The sequence below is a fragment of the Daldinia vernicosa genome, assembly GCF_022497035.1.
Source record: "Daldinia vernicosa strain CBS 139.73 unplaced genomic scaffold F5Y00scaffold_21, whole genome shotgun sequence".
NCBI classification, from domain to species: domain Eukaryota; kingdom Fungi; phylum Ascomycota; class Sordariomycetes; order Xylariales; family Hypoxylaceae; genus Daldinia; species Daldinia vernicosa.
The window spans coordinates 524575-536428 of NW_025953937.1; the positions used below are offsets into that span (position 1 = coordinate 524575).

General features: G+C 45.4%; 1 protein-coding gene across 1 annotated transcript; it reads right to left on the bottom strand.

Annotated features, from left to right (window-relative positions):
- Window positions 1-2944: 2944 nt before the first annotated feature.
- Window positions 2945-5017, bottom strand: F5Y00DRAFT_71727 (uncharacterized protein). The gene has a single exon (XM_048014053.1). The coding sequence runs from the start codon at window positions 4477-4479 to the stop codon at window positions 3214-3216; it is 1266 nt and encodes a 421-aa protein (XP_047865261.1). The 5' UTR covers window positions 4480-5017; the 3' UTR covers window positions 2945-3213.
- Between the last annotated feature and the right edge of the window lie 6837 nt (window positions 5018-11854).

Here is an 11854-nt window from a genome sequence, read left to right on the forward strand (position 1 = left end):
CAGTATTTTCGTTTCCCAAGCTTACTGGCTATCTCACATGAACCTCGTTTGTGAGACCCGCGCTAGATATCCACCATAGAAAGTAGTGTACGAAATGAGAGCGGTGTACGTACGGATGGAATGATTCCAAAGACGCCCAACGGTGGCATTGATTCGTAAATGGCGAAGAAACACATTTCCACCTATAGTATGTGATATACTTCTATCGGCTTTCTTGGACTAGGTAGCCATGTGCCATAATTCGAGGCTGTGAGGATCTGGCGATCCTTCATGATTGGATCTTCAACTCCCATACGGTCGGGTTAGACTATGACGTGGTCCATGATCCTATAAATGTGGATGTATGTACGTAGGAACTAGTGAGAAATTTCAGCTAGCTTATGTGGCTCAGAGATCTCGTATCTGATTTAATATGTAGAATGTGGAATATGGAATGTGGAATGTTGTAGATGGAAGTTTTCGTGGTGAGTAAAATGAAACTGGGCAACTTACCCAAGATCTAGTTACATGGTACATGATTAGGTAGCCTTACCTAATACAAAACCAGCTAGACTGCCCAACTTTAAGATAAAGTTTGAAAGGGTTACAGCGGGGTAGGGACCGCTTAGTACGATCGTACAAGGGTTTAATCTTATTGAAGTTACGCTAGCACCTAAGGTTAGGCATAATACGTTTATGTGCATTTAAACGGCGTAATATGCTAGTTTTTATGTATAATGTCCATATGTACCTAAGCACATGCAGTTCGTAAATTAATAAGCTTATTACTCATACATCTCAGTTTTCTTTTATAGAACAAAAGCAAAAGTACGCTGATATATGATTTAATTTCTTAAACATGTTCGAACTCAATTCCGTTAGTTAAAATAATGTTTCACTTATAGTTTAAATGAGCCCCAATATTAGCTTAGCTAATCCAATAACTCTTGACTACCCACGCACATGTAAGTCACAAGCACAAAGATTCCTCAACGCATGTGGCTAAATTATATCGACAGCTAGGTATGTATTCCCGCCAGTCAGTTTAAAAGTGTTCCGAATCTTACGCAATACAGGTTATCGTGATGTTCGTGATGTTTGCTATGACCATATTGTGACTATTATCTATCTCGGTTTACAAATCCTGAAATCAGATAATCTTGTAGCATACGTGGGCGGCTAGCTACCTACCTTTCAGTCAAATGCGCCTTAAATGCAACTTTGTCAAGCCAAGCAGCAGTGGCTAGGATCTAGTTTAAATGATCGACCACGATGTTTCCTTCTTGACATAAAGTGCGGAGGCTGGAAGAAAATAAACGGCGCCCTAAGGCTGCACTATGTCACAACAGGATAGAGATTTTCGCAAGCTGAGATAGCGCGCCAAAGTGGCTTGACGCCTTGAGTTAGGGTATACGCTATGTCCTCAGGTGGGAGGGAGACACATGTACATATTCCACTTATATTGACAAATCAAGACTTTGAAAAGACTCAAAATATACCACTTTCGGAATGGTACAAAAGACTCGACCAATTAGACACTAATGGATGATGTACCGTGTCTCCCTCGCGCTTAAGGACACTCTGTACTACTCTTTGTTCTTTGTTTAGCATTATATCATGTATGGAATCATTCTAAGAATAGGTAGATAACTAAGCATAACCACCTATGTACATACATAGATAGTAATAAGCGGAACAATGGGGAGCGCAGATCTTCGTTTCCACTTATACACATTACATCTTGTTTACAGGAGTTAGATGTCATTGTGTTGGCAACTCGGCTCCAGAATAACTACCAAAGGCAGAATAACGCGAGCCAATGGCAAAAAAATGGAGTTTTGCCATCATAGGTAGTCCGAAAGCATGGGGATCACTTCGCGGATCACTGCTCAATAAAACCCCCACACTTCGGAAGGTTACATCACATCGTTTGATGAAATATATCTAATAAGACCTATATCTCGTTCTTCATATAGATAACTATTCACCAGTAACACAACTTTTTGGGGTTTCTGTGTTACGTTTTTGCTGGATTTGTATAAGGTGTGTTTTTTATATCAACTGATTTGGCTATAAATCTAAATACCTATATATGTACCTACCTACCTAGGTAGGCAGGCAGGTATACAGTTATAGTTGAGCCCGTTGAAATTGCCAACCAGTTGGATGCAATCCTGCTACAAGAGAGGGCCCTGTTTAGTTCTAAGACTTTATTTAGGTAGTGATCTACACCCCGCGTTTAGATCCGCCGCGGTAAGATCCCTTTTGGACGTCAGAGAGCATTCGTGTGTTGAAAGCGATGGCCGTGAGGAGGGTGTGGAAGATAACTGATGCTACCCGGGTGACATAGAATAAGGTGACAATCGGCGGCAACCCGGATCACGAGACTCTAGCAAACAATTACCTTCGACTCCGTTGTGGGGAACGATAACTTGAAGGTTTTATATCCCGGCGCTTTCTGCATGTCTTGTCATTGATCCCTGAAATTTTAAACAACTTACAAATCACGGTTGAAAATGATGCAAGTCTTAGTTATCCGGACTAACAAAACGACTGCCCTAATAGAGGCAAATGACCGGTTGCACTAGGTAGACAACAGCGGTGTGGAAATACTGAACTCAATTCTTGAACTGCAAATTCCAGTTTCTTTCTATCAAAATGTAGATCTTGAACGGAATATTTATTGTTGTCGTGCATCACAATGATACATGGTACATCTTTGAGGGGATCAAAGAAAAATAGTTTGATGCTCACCGTGACAACAAACTCCCCCTCCAGAATTCCACCCTCATCGTAGGTAACCGTCCTATCTTAACGCCGCCTACCTGTCCAAAAAAAAAAACCACCATCCAAATGCTACATAGTATTTCGAGGTGATACCATAACTTTTCCTATCAATCATCCAAGATCCCATATGTGCCATATACTCCTTGTGAGAAAATAACGGACGATCCCGACCCGGACAATACCCGCCTCAAAGCGCCATTCCCCGTCTTCATATACTGAATTTGGCAGTACTGCCGAGTGAATAGTAAAGTAAAAATGCAATAGATGACAAGAGAATCGAGGACGTCATTATAATTAGCTGATCTTGAAACCTTTATCTCACTACATGTGTCGTCTTGGCTTCTTCTGCGTTACATCGTAATATCGTTTGATAACATGCGCTCTGATGCCGCGTGTGCGCTAGTGGTAATGGTGCTAGAACGTATTTTAAGCCGAAAACGAATAGCGTTAGGCAATAAAAGGCATATCGCCCTTTCTATGACTGATAACTTCGAGTGTAGAGCCAAGGTTCTGGCCGAGATAACCGATCATAGCCTTGGTAACTTCGGGGATGTCGGAATAATCAGTACAGACCACGTCTCGGAATCTGGAATAGACTTCCTCCAGTTTACGGAGCTCCCTAGCTAGTATTTCAAGCTCGAGCCACTTTCCATCCTCGCCATTGAGCTGATACACGCCAAAGCTGACTCCCACATTATTTCCCAAGTTGTTGTGGGTCATACCCATGCTGCCAGCATCGAAATACGAGTTGGAAGCAGTCTTATAAAACGATGTGATTTTACTAATGACGGTGATAAGCAACATGGTAGCGGTGTGTGTACCGGATCGGCTCATGCATTTGTTGCAAGATAGCATAGCCGCGCATCCTTCGACAGCTCTTCGATTGAGAGACAGGATGAAGTCAAAGGGGGGCACGGCCGGAGCAGAAGCGTTATGCAATGCTTGAAGCGATTGTAGGCAGGCTGTAAAGCAGGTGCAGGAACCACCATTCATGCTGGACGACGGTGATCTATGACGTGGACCGACTGGTCTCATCGTGGGTGTTGTTGTTGGACTGGGGAAATAATTAGAAGACATGCTCGTCGGAGTCTGCACCTGGTTGTATGAGATCATATCTTGTGTGACTGGATCGGTCCACGCTATCGGTGTTGACATAGATAAATCGAATGACTGAGATCGCATCTGAGTACCGGCCATAGGGCCAGTCGTGACGGGAATATCGCTGAAAGTGGCACACGAAAGATCTGTTGGTGGAGTCCAAGGCATTGTAGATGAATACATTTCAGGCGGAGCTGACATCGGGTCCTGCTCACCCATGCTTCTCTCTTCGACCCCGAGCAAAGAAAGACCCGCCGGTATTGAAGGATTTCGACTCATGTTACCATCAACACTGGTAGGCGGTGTGGTCCATCCTGGCTCGAAACTGAAAATGTGTTCAGATGGAGTTTGATGTGCTGTAGAATATGACATATTTTTGTCTTCCATTAGACCGTGATGCATTTGCTGCATGTCCTGTGCGTTATTCGCATGAGCGCCTCCGCTATGCTCAGACTTGGGCTTGCCCGCCCGGCTCGAAGGCGAGTACCGACACTCTATACCACAGGCGAGGCAACGGGAACATATGGGCCGAGCCTTGGAGCACTTGACCTTTGCCAAAAAACATCCATCGCATGAGGCTCGGAGCCGAGGTTGGCGAGCTTTGGTGGAGGCCATCGCGGTGACGATATGTATCGATGTCGGAATAAGCGGGTAGTTTCCTAGCCAGGAATTTGGTTTTGAGGTGGAACGAGTGTGACGGAATTTGGAAACAACACGAGGATAGGTGCAATAAGGGTAGTATTATAAAATGGAGGTATGTACGATAGCTCTCATATGTGGTAGCACAGAGCTTACAATGGTACGAGTTGGAGACCGAGCTTAGAAGTAGGGAACTGAACCGGTTCGATACTGCTGAGGAGATACGATGTATATTAAGCCTAGTACCAGACGAGCGGAAAGGTAAAAGCAACGGGAATATCAGCCTGAGTGGTCTAGAAGGGCGTCTATGAAAGATATATAAGATATATGGGGAGACATAAGACAGATGAGAGGGAGTCTGCTTAGAGCGTACAGGGTCCCGATTAAAAAGGCTCAGGGGAGTGACTAAAACCTGATTTGGTATTAGGGAAAGGTAGTAAGAGATAGACCCACATGGGATACGTAGGCTGTCAGAACCGGTTGGTGTCAGAGGTCCAATGGAGATAGGCGACGCTTGTGGCCATGGGGATGGCTATGGTTCAAGAAGGAGCCTGACTTACAGGGTCGTTCAAGTGCAGCGAAATGCTGCCAGTGTAGATGGAAATGAAAATACGGACTAACGAGTGACACGGTCTGAGCAGAGTCATAGAGCTCTTACACGTATGAACAGGTAGATAAAGTAGGGTGGCTGCCAGCTGGTAGAGTAGAGGCAGACAGGTACTATCTTATTGCTAGTAATGCTGAGAAGCAATCCATAAAGTATAATGTAATTCATAGTGCTTCTGTGATATCTTGTTATGGAGATGAATGTACCCCCCAGAGATCGTCGGATCGCACAACCAACTACCTAGATTATTGTTAAAGATCCATTAGGCAGATTCTGCTCTGAAGAAGATGAACAATGTCAATAGCTTGGGGGGAGCATGATCGTTGATTGGTCCCGATGTAATGGCTGAACTCGGCTCGCAGTCGACACGCATTGTGTAACGGCGTCAACCCCACGATTGTACCTTGGTAGATTTATGATAAGGATGCCATGAAGATTTACCTAGCTAGCAGGTGAATTTAGCGAGAAGCACGCCAAGTATGTGTCTTAACACGCAGCTTGACGTAGGGTACTGTGCCAGCATCACGGCGGGGCGGCCGTGGGAAGAAACGCTCACAGCGGCGGCAGTGACAGTACTGTAATAAGAAAGCCGCAGCGCTGTACACACGTTAGTTACCTGCAGATGGTCGATACAACACCCGAGGATGGGTGCCATGGACAGGGTATCGACGATAAATGCTTGGCTGGCTGGATGGCTAAGTGAGGCTATAGGTAGAGCTGTCCGACCCGGAACGAGATAAAGTCCAAGTAGAGGGGGGAGAGACTTATGCAGGTGTATTTCGGTGTACCATGAGTTTGTATGGTCCAATGTAAAGGTCCAATGTAAAGATGTCAACATTGAACAAACGGGTCCCTGAGCTATCTTGCAGTAATGGGGGGGAGATGAGGCTCGGGCCCGAAGGAAACAGTCTCACAGCAGATAAAAAAGAAGTAGGAATCCGATACTGGCAATTCAAACTCGGAGGATGCAGAGTCCCGATTTAAAAGTAAGAAAGTAATTGCTTAATAGCTCCAAATTAGGGTTGACTACTTCGTGTATAGCATCACAGACGCGACTGATTGACTTTGGTTGTTGTTTGCGTTTAGTTTAATTTTTTGGTTCATCGGAATTCTTGAGAAGAACTTTACATGTGCTTACATAACTAACTGAAATAATATGAGAAGAGGGGTAAAGGGGATAGAGGGATAGAGGGGCTTAAGTTTCGTCTGAGTAATGGAATACATAAAACAGGTAGGTAGCATATTTCTTATTCGGAAGGCGTAGTCGGATGAAATTCAAATGTAATGGACTTATGGTTATACACATTCATAATGTAGGCAGGTACTAGAGGTATGTACCTACCTAGGTACCTAAGTACTTAAATTTATGTAATCCTTAGGTGCAGTGTCTGAGTGTCTAATGACTGGTCCGTGCTTTAAAACCGTTAACCTCGAAGCTGCCAGGCTGCCAAGATGAGAAATCATTGGAAAGCGATTCACGATCCAACCTCTTTTCTTTGTCAACTCCAACTCCATAATTTCTTGGCAAAGCCTCACCGCACTCCATCCCACGTATTCATTTCATATTCTCATAATAGCATCCATACATCGCTAACTATATCTATCTGTGTATCCTTCGTCGTGTCTACTTTATACTTCATGCCTAATCATCCGCCTCTTCCGGTACGATTCCCCTTATTAACTTCGATGGATCGCGTATGCGTTTCGAGTTGCGTGGCAACTCATTATTCAGCCTCAGCCCTACCAATCCTTCAGTGCTACTCAGTAACACACTGAGAAGTCATCGATCCTCAGTCCTAATGACGAAAGCTCTAGCTCTATAGGACTCACTTACCTCTCTACCACCTATACCTAGTCTAAATAGTCTAACCTACTTAGTAGCATCAGAGTAGCATCAGCAGCCACCGGAGAATCGGTGTCATTCATTCTCCGGATTTACCATCGCAACTCACTAGGAAGTATCAAATTGTGTGCCATACTAAGCGACTATGGCGTTTTCAAGCTTATGATTGGCTTTGTTATCTACCTCTCCCACGAGTCGTTCTACAACGATTCACAAAATCTCTACATGCTTTTACAAGTTACAAGTTCCACCCCGCTGATAAGAGTTTCATCATTGCTAGAGTAGTCCCATCTGGTATGAGGGCAGGAGGGGTGCTCCTCGTTTCCTTGAGCTTCTCGGACCTCCGTCACGCATCAGACGACCCGATCAAGTTCACAATTATCTCTAGCGAATTGCCTACGAAGAAGCGGCCGAGGTAGGGTGCTTCCGCCATCTTCTCGGGGTGTGGTTAATCGGATAGATTTGCCTTGAGTAACAAATCTGGGTAGCTTTCGTCCGTGCTTTGAAACCCCTGGGTTGCCTATCCGGTTCTCTAACCTTTATCTCATTGGGTTCCATGCCCCGGCCAGCTAGAGCAGGTTTACGAATATACTGTTACTTGGCGGCCATGGAAAAGCTTTTTTTTTTTTTTTTTTTTGTCTTTTCTCTTTCTTCATCGGAGTCGTAACCGAGTGGATTTACTTTACGTCCGGCCAATTGGCTTGATCCAGCGATCTGAATTGATTTAGATTGCGCCTCCAGGGTCTACGCTAGACGCGATGCGCGGAGAGAGCCACTAATAAATCATTAGGGCTTTACCTACTGAGACAATCCAGTGGCTGATTTAGGTTGGTCCTATAGAGTCTTCCGAGATTCGGTCAGGTACATCCTAGCAGCCTAGGAAGCGGTTATAGTTGGGCTGCTTGTGGCTTGTCATTCAGCTACCTCTTGTCCAGTAATTTCCCGTCAGTCTGTTGTAGCTTGAGTAACAGCGGTTCCCGAAGCCACTTTATCCCTAGCTGCACCCCAACGCAATGCTTGGCCAGGAACGCGGCTTTTCAGCTACTCACTTGTTACGCCGATTCACTTTAACAATTTCGTCGATAAAGTTATCCCGTCGTCTTAATCGATACATCCCCGGAGGATTGCCTACAAGTTTTCAATAGGCAATTTAGATATCGGATTTCGTGAGGTTACATCAAACACCTCACTTAGCTATTCCCGAGATGCGAGATAGCTAAGGCCGAGCGACTCCTAAAGATGTAAAGATGTTCTACTTTTCACTTCGGAGAACCACTTTCGGACAAAAAAGCTACTATCGGAGTAAGCTGTTTTTGCTATAGATGAAATGCAGTCTTTGGATCTCTTTAGAACTGGTCCTGGTGATTCCACAGTGGCATTTAATTCGTACGCGGGCATATGGCACGTGGCAAATTCAATACCGCCCACGCCATCTAGAGTGGAAAGCATCTAACCTACATAAATGCTAATTCTAGCTTAGAGGTTGTTCATTTGTAGTACAACTAGATCGAGACGACATAGCAACTCAAAGCGGACTAGCGACGCACCCCGTCTCGACAATCTCGACAACTTTAGCGCGGCGCGGGATATCCTTGTCTAACCGTACCTGGAGCTTCCAACCGAATTTAGTTGCAACATCATACCGCTGTGTTGCCTTTACGCGTTGAAGAATACCTAGACGGCTTCAGCTAAGGAATTTCAAGATGTGGCTATGCTATCAACTAGGTCTTTATTTTTACGAATATCTTAATCATTTTTATAGCTATCAAATTCCTAGCGCCTGGTTACCTTTGACCTTTACGGCTGTCGTTATCCCATTCGCGGCTAAGTAAACCCTCTAACCTAGCAAGAGACTTTACCTAGTGTAGGACTTTGTTGACTATCTCAACTCTTCCTGATCCAGGCACATTAACGATATCAAGTTGAACTTACAGGTAATCATTTAAAACATTAGTAAAATTACCTGGGTCTACCAGGATCAAAAAGCTTTCTAACGTTGGTAAAGTCGAACTGATTACTATCTAACTTAGGTACCTAGGTGCATCATCCTTCATCATATGGGACTCAAACCCCACACGAGCTATCCAATATGAGATAGATGCTATATCAGCGCTAATGATATCACTCTCGATAAATATTCTGTATGTCTTCGACAAGTTCGGATAGGTAATGCTGCCGTGCATGCTTGGACAGCATGGCTGCTGCAGTGGACTATTTGAAGTCGTAATCTACTATTTAGTCGCATTGCATAAACTACACTTGAACATCAAAGCCACTAATGTTTAACCAACGGTTGGATGCTATGCCTTAGCAGTTCCAAGATCCTAGGTAGTATTGAATCGGGTCTCCCGAGATCGCCTTGGTAATTGGCAAGGTCCGGACCAGGGACCTATCCTTGAATCTAGATTTTTAGATCTCAAAACTAATCTACAAATCAAGCTTTTGCCTCCTATTCCGGGTGCCCCTGACGAGCTAAGAGGAGAGCCGTATTAAAGCGCAAATCCGAGAGGCGGTCTCGGATCCATTTACCCGCACGGTTCTAATCGCTTGACGGGGGTCAAAATCATCATAAGCTCTCATATCTCATAGGAGAGGGAAGACTAGTAATTCGACCAAGTTTTCAACCACCCATAGTCGGTAGAGCTATTCCTTGCCGACGCCGAGTTTTTCTAGCGGCATAACGGGTTTCGATCTCGGCTCGGCTACGTAGCCGGGTATGCCACTGCACGTGCGGATGGTACGAACGGAAGAAGATGCCGGGAGCTCGACGCTCCGGTGATGTTGGAGTCAAAAGGACAACTGTGTTGAACCTTGTCGTGCCCTGACTAACTAAACTAAGTTATCCCATGCCTCTGGAAATTACCCAAGTTTATTTCCAGGCTAATGCGCCGTCGTGGGATGATGAACGTCCATCCCAACCATCCACAACGTACCCTGGGGGCATGCTAGGCCGTATGTGGAATACCTATAAGAAAGTTAACTTCAGAAGGCCCCTTGTTTCTATAGGGCTCGTAAGTACCCTTTGGTCGCGCAGCATCCCAACCTCGGACGAATCTGCGAGACGAGCCAGTATATTTCTTCGCCTTGAAAGTACGAGATTTCGTGGTACCCCGTGTCGGCTCAGGTAAGACGTGCAATTAATTTTTGGTAGCATCACAGACGAGCACAACTTGCTCGATGCCCCCACGAGAACCAATCGTGCCCGCTAGGCCGGTTATGCCGTTGCATGTCAGCCTGTGAGATCAGAACCCGATATGCTTTCCATCCGGAGCTTCTTGTTTTGTTTGCTTTGCTTTGCTTTTCCCACCCCTTCTCCCCAAACTTTGCAAACTGTGTTTAGTTTAGAGTGATCGCTAGTAGGTAGTCTGTCACATCCCTTCGCGAACCATTAAATGACTAAGCGGATCTGCACCGGGGAAGAGGAATAGGTAGCGTACCTACATACATACATACCTAGGTACATACATACCTTGTATGTAGATAGGTATGACCAGCGGGGGAACGTAGGTACCGTATATCGCTCGATGCATGGATCGGTTAGGATAATCAGGGCGGACGCATAAGAGGCTCAACTATAGCATATATGCTTTTTGCCCTATTTCCTATCCTGGGCACTTTTAGGGATATCTCTCAGTCACTATGACAATACGATTATCTGGTCAGGCTGGGGTGATACTAAACAGGCAATTGAAGAATGCGACTAACGAGCTTGTCTTCCCCGTTTCGACGTCCTTGACGTCAGATTTTAGACAAAGGAAAGACACGGCAGAAGGGTTCCGGTTTCACGAGCTTCGTTGAAATGAGATAGAGTATCCAATAGTACTCCAAATTCTCCGACAGAGATTTCAAATGCCGAGGCCCTGAAAAGGGAAAAGACGAGATGCCCAATCTAAGCTGACTCTAAAACATGCCTACATGGCTACCTTACCTAGGAGGCAGGTAGGTAATTAACAATACGTGATGAACACACACCCCCATACTACCCTCCCTCCCCCCCAAAGAACATATTCACCCTTCAGACCATTTGCCTCGTCTCCCCCCTCTTGCCGTCGCTCGGCGGTATTCGTGTCACTAGCTCGCGAGCCTATTTACTGTCGTGACACGTGAATCTCCTCTATCGCCTTCATGGCAATAAGTAAAAACCTACGAGTGGCTGCTTGCTTGCTTGCTCGACATCCCACGCGGGGGGGCGGGACTAGTATTTACGAAGATGAAAAAAAAAAAAAAAATCCCCTACCTTAGGTTAGGAGGTATGTATGTGCTTGGCTCGATTATGCCCTGAAAGCGAGCAATGTACCCTCTGCAATGCATGCGCGAGCGGCATCGAAACGTGGTGTTTCTCCTCCGCGCATGGCGCCCGCTGCCGTGCTACCCCAGCGTCTTTCTCTCTGAGTTACGTCGGATCGCCTCGTTTCTGGGTGGGAGGAAGTGGGTTATTTACTTACTTGTTAGTAGGAGGAGGCGGCGACGATGCGGAGGACATAATGGAGACAGGCTGCCGTGCTACTGGAAGTCGAAGTTTTTATATTATTTTATTTTAAATCTTTTTGTTTTCTTTTTCGTTATCTCCACGACGAAGCAAGCAAGCGAGCAAGCAAACATGTTGAGCGGTTGTTGAAGAGCGCGAAGCGCGAATCGCGGCATAATCTTTTTTATTTCTCGCGTCATAGGGGGTCCCCCCTATTCGGCCCATTGTCCTGAGGTGCAGATGCTTGACGTACGTGGGCGAGCCGACTGGATTGTCACCTTGCCTCCTTCCACTCAACGTTGAGGATGGCGGGTGAAAAGATTTGGTCTATATCATAGAACAACGCTGGTTTTGGAGAATTGGCATATATAAGCGAACATATCAGTTACAGGTCATATCTACTACCTGCAGTCCTGACTTCCTCCTACTCCCC

Excerpts from the sequence above, each read along its gene's own strand:
- F5Y00DRAFT_71727 (XM_048014053.1), bottom strand. The coding sequence starts at position 4,479 with ATGGCCTCCACCAAAGCTCGCCAACCTCGGCTCCGAGCCTCATGCGAT.